The 18,928-nt window shown below is 40.3% G+C and overlaps 1 protein-coding gene across 6 annotated transcripts in view; it reads left to right on the top strand.

Annotated features, from left to right (window-relative positions):
• Positions 1-18,928, top strand: part of tnr (tenascin R (restrictin, janusin)) — a 274,847-nt gene that overhangs the window by 116,583 nt on the left and 139,336 nt on the right. For 5 of the 6 annotated variants that reach the window (XM_033638024.2, XM_033638023.2, XM_078173333.1 and 2 more), the window contains exon 3: positions 13,774-13,833. In XM_033638024.2, the coding sequence (XP_033493915.2) occupies positions 13,774-13,833 (60 nt within the window). The remainder of the gene's footprint in view (positions 1-13,773; positions 13,834-18,928) is intronic. The other variant, XM_078173334.1, reaches the window with a different exon arrangement.

Genomic DNA, 18,928 nt, shown 5'->3' with positions numbered 1-18,928 from the left:
CTGACCAGGACTGTGCTGTCTTTAAGGACTGATGAGAGTGAGTGTGTGCACAAGAGAGATAGATGTAGAGAGGGAGACCGACTGAACGGTGGAGGGCTTTGGGGATTTTGTGTATAATTTTAAGTATGCGGTATATGTGGGCGAGAGGATGAGGCAGTGTGTGTTACTGTGCTAGTGCAGCCAAAAGAGAGCAAAGTGACTCTCCTTGTTTTATTCTCTGCAAAAAGTGAGGACGGTTCTGACCAAAAGGACCAAAAAAACCTTTGTGCATAGCAATTTCTCAATCTAACTTGACACCAATTGAAATGTAGGACACATGAACTCATTTTTTTCCGATTTCTGTTTTTCCTGTGGTGGTAAGTGCTGCAGTGGTCAAGTTTCCATCCCAATGGAGGACACATTTCAGGGCACCAGTCAAATCTCAAACAATGGAAAATACGTCTGGGCAGCATCAAGGTATTACAGTATACTGGGGTACTTAGAAATCCCAAAGGTATGATTTTCAGTACCACCAAAAATACATACACACAGTGGCGATTGCTCTAAGACTGCAAGGGAAGCTCAGCTTCCCCTAAAATGTCAAAAAATAAGTGGTCAAATATGTACTGTTGTGTTTACATTTCATTGACTAAATATGCGCTAGAACGCGTGCAACTTTTGTTCAGAATCAGCTACTGATCACAGGTCACTGACGCGACTTTCTTCTCATTCATTCCTGTAGCGTCACAGTGCATTAAACAGTGGAAGCTCAGCATCCAAAGACTTCAATGGGGAAGCATAGAGTGGGTTGTTCCACTGCAGCGAAACTAGACAGTCATTGGATAAATGCTCGGTTTTGTCCCGCCCATCGGACGCTCAGCGTCTCTGGGGGTCTATGGGGCAGTGGGCTGGCCTCGGCTGGCCTGGACGCTGGGCTTCTGCATGATGATTGGATTATCTGTCTCAGGCTGAATCCCTTTTTGATTGACAGCGAAATGAGCGAATCAGCGATCTTGAAATATAAACCACCGGAGCATTTTTCAAGTTTCATTCCGTTGTTCTGAGTTGATCTGGAGACTTTTCCAATCCTGTTAGTGACTTTTTCTTTGTTAAAAACGACTAGCGACAAATCTAGCATCTTGTTCTGGTGTTATTGGAGACTGTACTCGTGTTTGGAGACTCTGACTTCTGTCGCTCTGCAGTTACTGTCCCCAACGAGCAGCGGGTGCTGTGAGCCCCTCCACCGTCCCAAAGCACTCACAGGCGGTCACACTAGCCTCGCGCAGCAGCCCCAGAGGGTAGAATTTACGTATAAATAAACGGACACATTTTATGATGTAGGCCGAAAATGAGCTTCCCCTCCTTGAAAGACCAGCAGCCGCCACTGTATACACATCTCTTCTGTTAAACTGATACGGAGATGCTGTATTGAGGTGATGTAGTGTACAGCACAAGCCACCAGAGGTCAGTCTCTACTGGTGGAGCAGGTAGCAGAGCTGAGAAAGATGGTGACAGCGAGTGGTGGGGAGAATGTCACAGGAGTAGTGAAAAAGAAAAATACCTCTGCCCCTGTAATGGAGTATTGCTACAGATAACATTATCTTGAGATGACTTTTCTAAATACAAAAGCAATTTATGAGCCACATGATTTTATTCAACACATAACCCCGTTCAATCCACTGATGTGGGGCGGCTCAGAGGCAGAGCGGGTCGTCCACTAATTGGAAGATCGGCAGTTTAATCCCCAGCTCCGCCAGTCTGCATATCGAAGTATCTTTTGCAAGATACTGAACCCTTAATTGCTCCTGATGGCTGTTCCATCGGTGTGAGTGTGTGTGAATGGTTACTGGGTAGCAGGTGGCACCTTATGCGGTAGCCTCGGCCACCAGTGTGTGAATGTTTGTGTGAATGGGTGAATGGGATGTAGTGTAAATGTGCTTTGAGTATAAGTATTTAAATCCAGGAAGGCTTGTCTCTGTACGCTATTTGCATATTATTCATTCATTTGTTTCTGTAACCGCTTATCCTGTTAGGGGTTGCGGGGTGCCTATCCCAGCTGACATTTGTCAAGAGGCGGGATACACCTTGGACAGGCCGCACATATGAACCAGTGGGACTGAGGGTCCTCTGCTAGAAAATTTTGAGCATCAAACACTTAATTTCCTGCGTTCTGGTGAATTTTTATGCACCAATTTGTAATATGTGCTTTCTCTGCGTCAGTTTATGGTGTAAATGAGTTTATTTTTATCAGAATACAAGTCTTCTGCTACTTTAATGTTTTTTATTGACACATGTTCTAACTCTACACCGAAAGCTTCTACTCTATATAATGCTCACATTAAAAATATGTGCATCTTACTGTAATGTAAGAAGCCTTGCTGATAAATTGTGTCACCACACAATTTATATAAAACCCTATAAATAACCACTTACTGTACCAGGCTACAGTCTTAATGTAGTCAAGATATTTTTGTATCCTGGGCAACAAGAGTCATTTATTTGGTTGGCATAAGTAACGAAGCTTTCGTTAGTACATCACCATAAAGCATTTCCTTTAAGTGTGATTAACATGACTCATAACAAAATCAAATCAAAAACAGTATTGCTACAGATCCTTAATACGTATTAATTTGTGCAAGGTATTTTTACAACATGCAGCACACAATAGCTTGCAGATGGTGACACTGACAAGAACACAACAGCGTTGATTCATTTTTATTTTCAAAAGGGAGATTGTAACAGTATATTTCACACAACCTCTGTTGCTTTTGGTGAGGGCTGAAGCCTTGATATGTAGCACATTATTTCGGCTGCTAATTCTTCTGCAAACACTGCTGATTGATTGATCATTCAAAGCAGCAGGAGAAACACTACGTGCAGCTTTAAACATGGAGTCTTATTTCTAAACCTAATAGACCTGAGAAACCAAAAAACCCATTAAACGTCACATACTTCATGTTAATCCCACATTTTTTATGATGTGTTGGCAGTGAAAAGGTAAATGTGGCTTTTCATTTGAAGTATTTACCTGCACAGAAGCTATCTGAGTTGGTGTGACAACTTCAATGAGTGGTGTATTGACCTCTGTCTGCCACCCAGTGATATAAAAGCACTTTAAAGAGCAGAGATTTAAGAGCCTGGTAAGAAACAAAGAGAGCAAAAGAAAAGAGAGACAAAATAAGAAAGAAAGAAACGTCGGTGTTCTCACTGTGGTGAGTCCTTTCACTGCCGCAAAATGTCTTGTTCCCTTGAACAGGACACTGCAGCTTTGCCAGAGAGATAATCTCCAGCTTCAATGAAAGGTTTTGTTCCTATACTCGGTGGACTTCAGGGAGAATATACAGCATTAAGTGACAGATTTCACTTGCATGTAAATTGTCTCGTGCTTCATTTGCTGCCCCTCTCCACCATCTGACTGATCAAAGACTTTTTTTCCTACAGTGCTGACAAGCCTCAGTTAGGGTAACTAATGGCTCTCATAATATATCCATATGGGCATAAGCATGAGGTATACTGGGCTGAGTATTGTTGCAGCTTCGACTATTTATAATTTAAACACAACTCGCACTGAGGGATTTGAATGTATTATGTAATTCAGGATGAGTGACATTTATTTGTTACCTTGTCTAATGACAATGTTGTTCTAAATGAATTCTCAATTTTGAAATTGTTGAACTATTCCATGTTAATGATAGAAGTTGGATTAATATGGATCTGCTATTACCTTAGCGGCTGTGTGCTTCTTTTTATTGATCGCCACTCCACAAGGCATTTACTTTGTAACCTGCGATGCTAAAAGATTGATTTATAGTCTTTTAATTTGTTCTTTTATTCGACGTGCTGATTCATCAGATAGCCCGTGGATCTGTACTACCAACTCTCCCACTCATTTATTTGTTGTGCATATTCTCTTGTTGACTTTCTCTCAGGCTGCCTGTCACCTTGTCTCTGTGTCTCTGCCCGTCTCTCCTTCTGTCCGTCTCTGGGGGATTGATTACTGTCATAATTAACAGTCTAACATGAAGGCCCAGTGATTCAGAGGACCTGCGGTCTGCTGTCTGTCTGCCTGTGGTAGCGTGTGTGTTTCTGTGTCCACTGTGTGTCTGTGTAGCATCCTTACTGTATGAATTTAGTTAAACAATACCCAATATTGTGCGCAAACTGACTTCAACAAACAGAAAATGTGATTTACTCTTAAAAGCATTTGCATTCACAGAGATTTCCACTCATAAGCACATACACATGCACTTGATCACATTCAAGTACAAGTACAATTTGAGTGAGAAGAAATTAGACACAGAGGATCAAACAATTTTAATCATGTTGATTGCACAACATTAAAGGATCCACTTATTTTCCCATTTTAGCAATTACATCTGAAGAGCACAAAACAACACCACCGTTTCTTGTTATTAATTAACAGCCAGTTGTTAAGTCACAATAAAAGCTGCAGTCTTACAGAAATAAATGTTTGTCATATTTAATATAACTGTCATTATATCCTGACAGTAGGACACCAGACAGATAATCTGCATTGCTAGAATCCACCGCACCTGAATGAAAACAACCTATCAGAGCCAAGGAGTCTATAAAGCCCCATTTCCACCAAGAAGTGTGGTACAATTTAGTTCAGTTGGGTACGCATTTTTGCCGTTTCCGCTGTGAAAAGTTGTGGATGGTTACAATGGGCCTGTTACGTACTGTCCCCATTTTAAGTCAACCTTCTGTTGGGGTACCTAGCACACAGATCTGGTACTAAAAAGTGGAGCTGTGAACACTGCAGTCTGTTGATTGGTCAATAGCAGACAGTCACTCTGCTCAGGGCTGAGTTGTGGCTGGTTTTGTAACCACTGTTCATACCGTGGCAAGTTTTACATTAGTAAACTAAACCCATAAAAATAAATGATGTTTTGCTGCCTCTTTTTTTGTCTCTCTTGGGTAACACAGACTTTTAGTAATGGTGAATCTTCAAACGTTTAAAAAAAAAAAAAAAAAAAAAAAAAAAAAAAACGTAAATAACCTAATTTGACTGGATTATGTGACCTGCGTATTTTCTCATCATCACTTGGAGAAAAAAAAAAAAAACATCACAGAGCGATGTTCCTGTGGGCTACGGCCAGCTGCGCTTGCCTAAGAAGGACTACGTACACAAACCCGCTACTTTTAGATATCCCATGGAGAGAGTCTCTCACTGCAGCCTGTACTATTTGGCTCTGAAAAAAAATTTCAGCCTGCAACTACTATCAGGGTTCTGCAACCCTGCTCACATTTAAGGGTGCTGTTTGCGGTGGAAAAGCTAAATGGATCAAGGGTCTCGGTACCATGTCTAAAGGTTTACTTTTGGTTCCATAGGTACCATACTGAAAGTGTTTGGTGGAAGCAGGCTAAACACAGCTGTTGGTCATGTCAACCACTGCTTGTGAACTGTGGTCAAACTAGGATGTGCTGATCAAATATGAATCAAGATTCTGTTACTGCATTGCCTATTTTTCAATGTCAGTGTTTTCAGAAACATATTTAATATGTTTCTGAAAACACTGACATCGAAAAATAGTTTTCTATTAGTTTACTATTACTAGTTTACTATTATTTAGTGTACTAAACCTGTAAAATGAGAAATTGTGACCTGGCCACCATGTTGAAAAGCCAAAACAAAGAACCACCCGCCGTTGGGAGCAAACTTTCTCATTTAACAGCTAAACAGTACAATAAATTATGTTTCTGAAAACATTTGAAGTGAAAAATAGGCAGTGCAGTAAAGTAATATTGATTCATATTTGATATACGCTGCCTAGTTTGACAGTTTGACCGCAGTTCACAAGCCGTAATGGGCGTGAGTGACAGCTGCGTTAGACACTCCTATGCTCTGATTGATTGTTTTCCTTGAGCCATCGTAGGTTCTTACAAATACCATTAGAAGCACTAGGAGGCAGAGGAACTGGATTCTCATCTACATTTTTTTGTTATAGTGACATTTTCAGCAAAAATGACTTTTTATTAGTTACCAATTTCAACTTAAATGCAGACACATTACTGTCTTTTAAAAAAATGATAGAAATTCAGAATGCTAATACTGTCCAAACATTCACATCATTTTTACCTGAACATCTGTCAGTTAAAAACAATTATAAGAATAACTCAACTTGATGCAGACTCCTCTGGTGAGTTTTGTGCCTCTGCTCTTCCGGCATTGAGACATGCTGCTTTTAATTATTAATTAAGCGTAGGTACGATGTGATTGATCAGTCACTGTCACCTCCTGAGCTGAATCACATAGATCCTGATCAATTTAATCATTAGGCGGTGGTCTGAACACTCACCTCACTCACTGAATATATGGCCTTCGCTGTATGATGTAGCACCTCTGCTTCTGCTCACTGAAGCTTAATGTAAATACTTCATAAACGTGTTTCAGACAAGGTGTCTGTAACAGATAGAAGGAAACTCTGAACTGAACAGAACTGGTAGAAATGAAATGTGACATCTCTAGTTGAAATATTCTTGCGACTTGCACATCAGAGTTTTGCCTTACATCCTAAAGTTTTCACTCACACTGGCATCAAACAACAGCAGTAGCCCTCTTGTAAGTGTAGTCAACTCAAAACTTCATTTCCTGCTCTGGCAAAGATAATGCACGTATCATTTTCAGCAGCCCTCACTCCCATAAATGAGCTCATTGCACCAACAGTGTCACTAACGGCGTTGGCTTCATTATTTTTTACTGACACAGTGGAGCGATTTCTAAATTAACCCCGGCATTTGAAACACATCTACGTAAATTCAACGACTGACTAATTACCTCAGTAGACAGAGAAAAATAATATGTTTGTCCCTTTGCCCTCATTGCTGTTGGCATGAATCATGAATGTTGTTTTCCTAAATTAAATCCATCTTTATCATGTCAATAATTATGCATGGAATAATTTAAAATGTGAGGCATCCTCAGTATTGAAGCCAGTTCGACGAGTGGATGTCATATTTGCACATAAATTAAGAACAGCTTTTATCGCGTCAGTTTATGTTGTCATCAACATATAAAGGTCAGCGAAAGTTTTGCATTGGTGCAAGATAATTAAAAACAAACTTCACAGAGCCTCTTCAACTTTCATGTCCTTAAATAGGTTTGAGGTTATTTTGAGACATTGTGTATAAAACATTATGTAGGTTGTGTCATAAGGAAAGTTTAAGGAATGATCATAGAAAATATTTAGACCCATATATCTTTTTATGACTGCAGTTGTAAATGCTGATAAATGAATTTGTATACATTTAATTAAGTAGCCCAGGCTAAAAATAATGTTATTTGATCATGGATAATTCTTATATAAGGTTATCAATTTAAAAAAAACATTTCTCCTTAATGTCTAACTCAGATTTAAGAAGTTGTCTCTCCAACCTTCTTTGTGTTTGGTCACTGTACGCTGGTGTTCATAGCAATTATAAGTTTCCCTGTTGCCCGTTGGCATCCTGTGCTGTGTAACATAAAATAAAATGAAAACTTTTCTCTCCTCGAAAGCTCCAATAGCCACCATGGGATGAGACCTGTTTGATGACACAGTAAACGACTTTTATTTTCTTGAGGAAAAAGACGGTCCAGAACCCATTTTTCATTGGTGTAAAGAGGGCAAAGGCAGGTCCTAGTGTGGCAGGTGATGAATGGTTAGTGGGAGGGAATCCATCTGCTGCATCAACACAACGGAAATGGGATCGTCCACTGATAAAAAATTGCACACTTAGAGACGAGTCTAATTCAAACACAAGACCCAAACTCACTGTAGGGCACAATGAGTGTGTGTGTATGTGAGAGGAAGAGAGGATGTCTTTCAATCTGTGTCTCTGTCTCTCAATTTGTTTTTTCCTCTATTCTTTTCCCTCTCTTGCACACGCATACACACACGTACACGCACAGACACACACACACAATGAAATTCACTCGTGGCTGTGGGCCATGCGGACTAAATACCAACTATCTATCATCTGAGATATTTCATACTTTCTCAATTCAATAAGCCAATATGATTTATGTACTGGCTCGGGCAGCTTTGCTATAGAATAATGTCAAGGTTTAGGAATGTAGACAATAATATACATTAAGGTCTTTGTGTTTGTAGATATAGGTGCACAATAAGATAAGACAAAGAATCGCTATTCTCCAGACAGGTTGGAAACACTAAACCTGTAAGGAGTTTTAGGTTTGGGAGATTCATTCGCCCTATATGAAATTACATTGTCATCAAAAACAGTTCTAAGTCTGTCAAGATGCCAGCTTCCTGCTTTTTGTAACTCTTCTTGGATGTCTGAGTTTCACTCTGCAGAATGATGTATGTGCAGTCAGAGTTTGACACTATAAGGCTGTTTCTCTGTGCACACCTTAAGTCTGAGTTTAAGACGAATACAAGCGGGATTTTCTGACATGACAGCTACTGTGGAAGCCAGTCCTTGTCCAATGTGCAACTTATACAAGTGTGATTGGAAACCAAAAGTGCACATACACTAGGGTTGATGTGATTCCTAAAAAGCCTCGAGGCAAATCATTACAGTACAGATAGACTGTGTGCTCTGTTCCGCATGGATGGTTATTTCTGTATTGCGTATGTTACTAACGCTGTTGATAGCCTACACAGCTTTAAAATGGATGTGAAGCGCGGATTGCAAAACAATGGAGATGATATTTCAATGGAATGAATTACTTATTGACTTATTCATACTTCAAAAACAGCATCAATGAGTGATTAACATAGGGGGGATCAAAATAAAACAAATAAATAAAATAAGAATCAACCAGCCACCCTCCTCCCCTGACAAGTCCCTTCATGACTCGTTTCTCCTCTGACACGTCACATACCTGTGTTCGGCTGGCTTGGCTGTTCAGGTACTTCTGGGCAGTCCACACGCCAAGAAGAGGATATTATGGGAGCCGACTTCTCCGTCGCCGGTAAGCTGATGGCTGCCATATTTGACAGGAATACATTACTGTCTGTGTCTGTGACCCCCGTTCAACCCACAATCGGTGGGATTCGCCTTTCGTTTCTGCTGCTGGTTGAAATCTGTACTCACACAGCGTGCTGAATGATTTAAGCCTATTTTGCTCGCTCAAAACTATTTTAAGTCGCAAATGCGAGTGCGGTGACGGACGGATCGCCACACTGCCATTTTACCCCACCCGTCATGGCATGCTGTTTGATTGCGTGATCAAAACACGCCACTATTATTCGGCTTTGCTTTTAACTTATTCCACTGAATACCGAATGTGTGTGTTTTTGCAATATTCGGCCGAATATATTCGGTTACCGAATATTCGGTGCATCCCTACTTAAGATAACAACAAGGTGTCAAGAGTGTGGGATCATGACAAGTTAAAACGGAGTTAGCATACCACAATAGCATGTCTTCAATGCTACAACATCTTAGTAGAAAACATGTATTGAGTTCACTGAGCGGACCTGACACTAAGGTAACATTAACGTCACATTTGATGCATTTCACCTTAATCAGTGATTGCTAGCTGAGATTCACAATGCATGTTAAGAACGTACGTGTATTATGGCTTTAAAATGGCTGATTAATAACAAAAATTGATGCCGTGTAAAGTTACCTGGCGATGTATCATGCATATTAGCCAAGTTTTGCTATAAAATATAACAACACACGGAAAATAAAATGCTGTTGTCAATTTGTTAAAGCCTTAGCTTTATTCATGTTATTCTATTAGTCACACACATGCGTTGATACGTACGCGTTGATACACACATTGATACATATGCTCACCCCTTACTCTAGTGAGTCTAAACTAGCCAGTCATAGGAACTTGATAGTATGATATTTATGAAGGCCAAGTAATAAATATCTTACGTTGCAGAGTCATACTTTGGACAGCTTTGTGCAGAGGATTCAACTGAGCAAGAACAAATTTGCAGCCCATTTCTCTCATTTCATAGACTTTTATTATTTTCCCCTTTATATATTACTCTTACCCTTAAATAAAGCTAAAGTCGGGGCGTTGGTGGCTTAGTGGTAGAGCAGGCGCCCCATGTTACAAGGCTGTTGCCGCTGCGGCCCGGGTTCGAATCCAGCCTGTGGCCCTTTGCTGCATGTCATCCCCTCTCTCTCTCCCCCCTTCACGCTTACCTGTCCTGTCCATTAAAGGCAAAATGGCCCAAAAAAATAAAAATAAAAAAATAAAGCTAAAGTCATTTAATGAAAACATGCAGTATTTCCTATCTGATTACTCGATCAATCGGCAAAATAATCGATAGAATACTCGATTACTGAAAGAGTTGATAACTGCAGCCCTAATAAAATACACAGTGAATGGACCTTTTTTTGTGCAGCAGATAAACTTCTGAGATGAACAGTGTTAGCTTATTGATGAAATCCTTGATTTTTCGATGATGGAGTGAGCCTGTCTCTTAGGAATTATATTCATATAATAATATGAATCTTTCATGTATTTTCAGTAAATTAGTATTGATCAGTAATTAAAGAACTACCACATTTTTGTGTTAAATTGCTGTTATCCTCTTTGGAGAATGCTGCTGCCATCAAGCCCACATGCATGGCTAATAAAACCCCAGAAGGTGTTTACAAGGATGCTCAATAAAAGTCAAATATAAATGTCTGAAGTGAACAAATTAAATGATTAAAGTCCATGAGAATCACGTTCAGTTCCAAGCCACTGCTATTCAAACTAAATACAATACTGCAGTAATCTCGCCTTGCTGTGTGTAGCTCTTGACCTGAATGCTTTGATTGACAACTTTTTAATTGTATTAAAACCTGTTGTTTATGAGAATGGGCAAAAAACAACAGCAGATGAGAGTTGTGAACAAGTCAGCAGGCAGAGGACATTAAATCCCTTTAGCCTCCTAATTCACTTCATACGGTATGAATTCTGAGAATTCAAAGTCTTCACAGCATCAGTATGCCAAGAATATGATTTCCATTTTTATTCTTATGTTATAAAAGCAGCACACTTTCATTGGTAATCTATTCTCCCCAACTTTCTTTTTAAAACTTACTGTTATTGTTCGGTTTGGTTCAAACCAACAAGGAGGAATGCAAATTATTTATTATACACATTCATTTCTGTTGTCTTACATTTATTATGTATGCTCAGATTTATTTATTTTTTTGCGATAGCGGCATTTTTCAGTAGCTGCTGGGCCGGTGAATAAACTGTGGGAGCATAATATGATTTACATTGAAAAGCAATCCACTGTGTTGCTCTCACAACTACAAAGCCATCTGAGGGAGGAAACAGGATCATCTGTAACTTTCTCCTCTCTCAGTGGGACAAAAGTAATACAGAAAAACCTGGGTATGTTTGTGTGTGCGTGGTAATGCAAATCATTTTGAGATATCTGTTGTGATGTTTGTGAGTGAATTGCTGTTGAATATGGGTTTGTGAATCCTTGTCTATAGGGGTATCTAAGGATCTTTGAATACATGTACCCATAAGGCTGGCAAAAGTTTGTTTTTGCAGAGGAAAAACTACAAGTGAAGATGTGTTGAAACCTCCAAAATATAAGTGCGTTGTGGGAAAGGAGATGCCACTAATGTGAGGCTTAAATCAATATTTTATTTATTGTTGAATATTTCATTTTGAAGCACACATCATGGTCAAAACTCACCAGAAAAATAATGTTTGCATGGCTTCAAATGCTTAATACAACCTGTATGTATGTTCACCTCACCAGGACCTCCAGCTTCAATTATGAATGTGAATTATGAGCACTGTCTATTACTGACAAAGGTCGACGTTATTAGCACCGTAAAACCTCTCGGGGAGGAGGTGGGGTTGGAAGATGGGGTCAGCAAAGCCTGTGACTTAGACGTGGAGGCTCCTGTTAATTTCCTTGTTTTGCTGACCCAAGTAGCCAAAAAAAAATCTGTTATCGCAGGTTAGGCATGTGCTGTGTCTGGCTTTCTCATACTTTCATGACATCCTCCCCTAGTTTCAGCTGGGAGATGTGTTCCAGCAGCAAGTTTGCAACATTCCACAAGCTCTGTTTGCTTCTATATTCTAATAAACTCACAAAATGTCAAGTAAGGGAATATTAAGGGCTGTACCTGACTCAGATTTATGTCAGTTGAATTGGAGTTGGCTGTGCAATAAGAATTTTTGACTACTGGTTCCTTTTTTTCCTTTTAGAGTTTGAGAGTTTGATCGGGGTTTGGTGGGTTGTTTAGGGTGACAGCAAAGTTCACGTTGTATAGTAAGCAAGCCAAGTTAGCTCTCCAAGGGAATGTGGGCTAAGTCAGCCAAGATGAATTGGAAAAGTGAATTTTTTTTTGCCAGCGGTAGATATCAAATAAAGGCCAGAGACTGTATCTTATTAAGTTTCTGTGAACTTTAAACTCACTACTTCCAAGCAGAACGCAGAAAACAATGATATCTTGGAGCCTGACCAGGCAAATCCTCTCCTCGTCTGGGCAGCTTCCTCCATCTCACCCAGACTCACCATGGGTCTGGGTCTGCAGCTGCCTATACTGGAGAGCCACAGATTTAACTAGTTTTTAAACGAATATATTTTTCTTGCCTTGTCTTTTTTTGTGCCCAGACCTTGTGGAAGCAGATGAGAAAATATTCATACAGTATGAATCCTTTTTATAGAAGTCAAATGTAACTTTTTCAGTCGACACCAGCACAAAATGTCTGCTGATTGAGACATCAGATCACAAAAGGCTCATGTGTATCATTTTGAAAAGCAAAGGTCGGTTCCCAGTTAGTTTGAAGGGCTCTTAGTCTAAGGCAGGTTATAGTTAAAGAAATCCACATACTGCATATAAAGTATCAGATATTTACTGAACACTTTTTTTTTTTTTTTTTTTTTTTTTCAGAAAATAATAGAAAATGTGTAAACAGTCTGAATTTGCATGTTGATTTCCCTCATGAAGAGGACAGACAGGGATGAGTATCTTTCCCTCTCACTATATTTGAAGAACTAACAGTGGAGCCTCGTTCCTTTGTTTATTTAATCAACCTCCTTTGCTGGAGGAAACCCAAGTGAAAATGACACCAGTTTCAGAGAATTTGCAATTCCTCTGAGCTGAAAACAACCTCGGCCAGCAAAGCATGTCATTTTATCTCTCAGAGGGTGAGCGAGACACCCTCAAGAGCAAACGGGGCTCGGTTTTGTGTTTGCGTGGGCGTGCGTGCGTGTGTTTCAGTGAGCATGCCTCAGGAGGTGCGCCGCAAAAATAATAAAAAAAAAAACCTCAGCAGCACAGCAGCGGGGAAGGCAAATGAGCACTTTTTCCTTTTCTGTGTTGATAGAAGAGCCTCGATATGTTCCTGTTCATTCTCAGCAGGTGGAAGTGTACGTACTTATGCTGCTCTGAGCTTGTGTATGCACGCTTGCTTTTGTGTGTGTGTGTGTGTGTGTATAGCTGCATGTGTGTTTGCCTTAAGTTTCCCTGCAGTGCCTTATTGTTCCTCTGGTTATAAGAGAGGCATTGGAGGCTTGTTAGCTCTTTGAATATAAATGCTGACTTGGTTTGCCAATTATCAACAACATCTTGGTGCTTTAGCATACATACTGCCAAGCTACAAGACATATAGGAGACTTAAAAAGGCCTAGATGTATGTTTCCATCAGTGGCTTGTACATTTTATGTACTGTGTGGGAGTAGTGAACACTTCTGCCATGTTGGAGCCTCTACAACATGTGCATCTTTACCACCAAGCAATTTGCATTTTGAATTTTTTCCAGGGAATGCTGCATTCTTAAGACAGGGAGAAAGCGGTTTGTGTGTGTAATTGGTGTAATGCTTATTTAATGTCTCCCCTCTCCAGGACAGGTGCAGAGTCAGAGAGAGAGACTGGCAACAAGAGAACAAAGTACTCACAGAAAAGGTACTGCACTCACACACACAAACAGAGACACACTCCTACGTGTAGAGACGCATTAATGAACATCCATATTTTTCCCTCTGGCTATAGTGTAATGTTCAATTTAATGGTCTAATGTTCCTTAATGACTGCTTTATGTGCACAGGCTTATTGTGCATCTATCAACCTGAAGCACATCTAATCAGACAATTAGCCCTCATCTTGGGCTAATTTCCATGTATGTATTCATCACCATAACTGCCGGTCTAATAGGAACACAAATGGATTGTCACTTGGACACACACACACACACACACACACACACATATGCACACACACATGCACACACACTCCTCTATCTATCTGTCTGTCCATCACTCTGTCTGGACAAAGGGATTTAAGCTTTGCATCAAACCGAAACAAACACAGCTGACTGCAGACCAACTGATGCTGTACAGTTAAACCCAGAAATGTGGACTTGAGCCACTGACTGTTTACATGCAGGCTTGAAAAGGATTGTTTGAGTAAACTGACAAACATGTCACCCAGTGTAAACATGCATCACAGAACATGTGATCAGCTGTTTGTTTTTCTGCCTGCAGTAAGATCTCATCTCTGACTTCTGCATTCCTGTTATTTTTCCTTCTGTTTCTCTCCTCTACATAACCATCTCCCTGTCCACTAAGTGATTCATGATTATTACTCACAGCTGTCATTTTTGTGCATTAATACCATGGAGAAAACCTCAAGGTCAACAGGCTTATCCCCCAAATTATAATAAATGTACACGAGCAGTCAAGCCAGACCAAAGGCTGTTAAGTTTGTGCTGGCACAAAATGTGGTTTTAATATCATTTGTCGCTCAGATGGGGTTTTATTTTTGTCACTTTTGCACCAAAGTAAGAGAGAATATTTGCTTGCAAAAGCCCTTTTTGGGGACATCTTCTAATTTGTAATGATTGTGAAGGTTGAGTGTGATCTCAGTCCCATGCAAATCTGCGCAAATTACCTACCACATTTCACCAAACACGGAGGTTGTGTGATAATAGTCCAATGCAAATCAGCATCTCTGTAATTATGGGTTGCATTTAGGTTTTCTGTGTTCTGTGCGCTTCATTTCTGCCTCTTTTTTCCCCCTCGTTTTCAACACCATTTTTATACTACCCATTGTAAGTATTAGGCGTCTAGTAATGAAGGAGGCAAAGGCAATAGCATTTGTGTAGTGTCTAGGAAAAGGTATGTTCTCTGGAACTACTCTGAAAATTGCAGGTAGTGGGGATGGGGTAAATTTGACTCCAAAGAGCACAGAAAATGTATCAAATATCGATGTCCAATAATCATTAAGGTTTGGACATGTACAGAAAGTATGAATGAGGAATCCTGTTACTGTTCTACATCTGTTGCATAAGGCATGTGTCCCTGGATAAATCTTGGTTAGCTTTTCTTTGGAGAGATGAAGGTGGTGCAAGACCTTGAATTATAGGAGTCCATGTCTGCTGCTTCTGCCTCTCTTTTGGTCTAGAATTATGGAGGCTGTATTAGCAATTATCGATCAAAGTTTTGACAACATTTTTTGGGCAGGAGCCTCATCCCGCTACACAGCATGAAGACACGTTTGCAGAAAAAGCAAGCTCAAATCAGTCAGAAGAGTAAAATCTTGATAGATAACAGGATGGATAACATATGACAATGTGTGGCAGAATCGCTTGTGTTTCTTTAACTCACATTTAAAAAACAGGAGTTTTACACTGTACATCCCTGCAAGTGGTGCTTTGCTGTGTTTCTGTGTTGTGTAGAGTTACAAATGACTGTGCGCATCATACCCGGGGGATAATGTCAGTGAATTCCAGTAAAATACAAACTTTGCTTATCCCATTTTGAATGTGCTGCAGGAAATGCAGACATGTGTTTCTAAATCACATGAACTCCCCTGATAATACTAGTCCTGTGCAAATAGGTTTTTAGACCACCTCTTATCAGAACTGAGCAGTTGTCTTGGTTTGAGTTGCTGAGGTGCACACACAGAGCTATTTGAAGTCACCTAAACCACCGGCCTCTTCCCCTTTGATATACATTTTCATACAGTATATACATGTATTTCACTGCACTTTAATACACCTGGCAGTGTCATTAAGGCAAGATCTGTATTTGGTTAGATTACTGTGCAATGCTTCTTGTAAAATGCACTGCAGCCTTAGCAATGATACGTGCATTTCATCTGCACTCTCTGATTTGGGAATACGCAACACTATTCTGCTTAATTACACATGGGTTAAACAGCTAGGGTGTCTTCATCACTTAATTAAATTTTCAGCCCTGGGATTTGACAAAATAGGTACACGACCTACTGTGCTTATTTACACACTGGACTGGTAAGATATTCGACACAGATTTCAATTTTGAAACAGTGATTATCAGGAGTGTCCTCAGGATACATCCCAAGCTCCAAAACAACATGTTCTCTGGATAATGAAAATAAGGCTTTTAGTTGAATAAACAGGATTATGATGAGGAGCTCTCAGTTTAGACTCCATGACCATTGCTTTTTACACAGTCATAACAGTAGTGGCATTGTTGTGTGCATATTAATTACTTAGACATAATGTAATTTATTGTATCACTCACTGTAAGTAAGAAAGTATTGACGTCGCAATTTCTCATTTCTACAAATTATGTCAACATCTTGATTTTTTTTTTTTTGTCATTTTGGGGTTTTGATTGACTTTAGATAAACAAAGTCTCAGCTTCCAGAATATGAAACTCTTGTCGCCAAATTCAGATGATAATACAGTTTTGATCCTTGTAAAGGCATAAAGACAAGCTAGCAGCAAAAAGTTTTCAAAAGCACTCTGGTCCTACTCAGCGCCACTCTCTCTTCCTTCTGTGTCTACCTGAAATTATAAATGAAAGGCTAATAGTAACAAAGCAGCGTTCAGGACAGTGGGTTTTCATCTGATTTGAAATAAAAAGAAAGAAAAAAACAAACTTTATTTCCATTTGCAGTATTATATTTGGTTGCATGGCTCTGTTCTGGGGCCCCTCTGCCTTTCCTCTGACCTAAGCAGAAAGCCTCTTCCATGCGTCTACGTTGAAAGCACAAGGTGGAGAGAGAGCAAACCTCTCTGCCCTCCCATGTGCCTACATGGAAAGCCTAACAGTGTGTTCACACCGGGCGCGAGTAAAATATTTGCCTCGGTCTACTCGCGCGAGTTTGACCGCTGGAATATTTGTTTTTACTCGCGTCATTCACGCGAGTAACAGTGTGTTCACACCGCTAGTAAATCAGACAAGTATGCCGGCCGGAAAGCAAGCTACATCGGTTGTGCTAACTGGGGCTAATGCTAGTACTGAATGCTAGAAACGTACAGCCGATAGTTGGAATCAATTTTCAAAACTTACCAGGCAGACCGACCTCCTCACTCACTTTCCTCTACGCCAGGTCTTTCTTGGTCCGAAGCTCATAATTTGGGGACGTAACGTCATAAAGCTCAGGGTGGCCACAAACAGCTATTGTCCTCCATTTTCAGAACAACGCGGGGCAGTTGTTGACCATTGAGGTCCATCCAGATGTGGCAGAGAAGTGTGTGAAGGCTACCTGCGTTCTCCATAACGCAGACACCTGCAGTGAGGGCGAGCATCCCAGTCGCCGTTGGTGAAGTGGAGCCTGCATTGAATATTAGCACCAAAATAAATATCCATCTGTCTCCAGTGAGTTTTTTGCATGTGAAAATCAATAAATGTTCACTGTATCCGGCAAGTCACATGTCGCCTGAATGGATGTTGTTTACTACAGCGAGACAGTGGCAGTTTTTGGCGTGTGAAAATCAATAAATGTTCACTGTATCCGGCAAGTCACATGTCGCCTGAATGAATGTTGTTTACTACAACGGCAGCAGCACGTCAGTGACGTCGGTGACGACAGGAAAATCTCAATGCTGATAGGCTGCCCCGACACAGCATCAAGCAAATATTTCGCTCGAGTTCAATATTTTGAACTTGCGCGAAGAGGCGAATGACGTGAATTTCGCGTGTTTGCTCCATTCACACCGCCAGCACAAATTCGCGTCCAAATCGCGTCTTTACATTGACTTTGTATGTAATCTTATCACGCGATAAATTCGCCTCGCGCCCGGTGTGAACACACACTAAGGCAGGGAGAGCAGCAGCAAAGACCCCCCGGGAACAAAACAGAACAGCACCAATGACAAACAGAAATGACACTGATAAGTCAGACGCAACATGAAGAGGAGGAGCTGGGGTGAAGGCAAGTTGCAAAGCGGCTTGCAGAGGAAGCAGCAACAGTAGGCAGGCCAGAGCAGTTTAAATAGGGTCTGTCAGCTGACTCTCTTCCATCAATCAGCCGCTCCATCAGTTGATTGGACTGTTTGAGATCAGCTGTTGTTGCTGGGATCTGAGCCGAGCTTGACATCGTGTCCTGCCTGAACTAATGCTATGCTCAATTTTTGGTTTTCATAATATTTAAACCTCTTAAAACCCACTGCATCGCCATTGTTTCCAAACAGCTTAGCAATGCACATCAAAATGTTTTAGTATTTGTCAATATGGACATGTTAGACATCTTTTGCTTGGTTAGATTCTCCACAATTCAATCACTCAGTTCACCTTTACGGAATTCATGAGCACCAAAGTGTAATTCATTCAGATTTACCAGCATGGTAAACAAGAGAGACAGCAGGCTCTGTTATGTGTCATTGCAGCAACCGTACTACACACCTTGAGGGCTTTTGTTCTTTTTTCAGAATCATGGCTTGGTGACAATCATTATGTAATGTGGTGGATTTTTCTTAATTTTTGGAGTACAGAAACAAAACTGATATCATTAGAAAGCCAAGAGCCTCCTCTTTACAACAGCGTATAAAACTCAATGTGTTACAGGGTCAGTGTGACTGAAAACGATACAGCAATTCACATTTGTTATGAAGAAGAGCAGTATATGAAACTCTTTTTCTGTACAATTGGAATCTGATAGCTCTGCTTTATTTACTTTTATAGAAATTGTTCCGTTGCAACCAGCACAACAACTACTGTACATTTTGAATCATAAGGAGTGAGTCCGTTACCTGGAGGTTTGAGCTGCCTTGACTGTCTAACATTGTAAT

Source organism: Epinephelus lanceolatus, chromosome 12 (genome assembly GCF_041903045.1).
Source record: "Epinephelus lanceolatus isolate andai-2023 chromosome 12, ASM4190304v1, whole genome shotgun sequence".
In the NCBI taxonomy this organism is placed as follows: Eukaryota; Metazoa; Chordata; class Actinopteri; order Perciformes; family Serranidae; genus Epinephelus; species Epinephelus lanceolatus.
The sequence above is the reverse complement of the archived record's forward strand: the minus strand, read 5'-3'. Positions and strand labels throughout refer to the sequence as shown.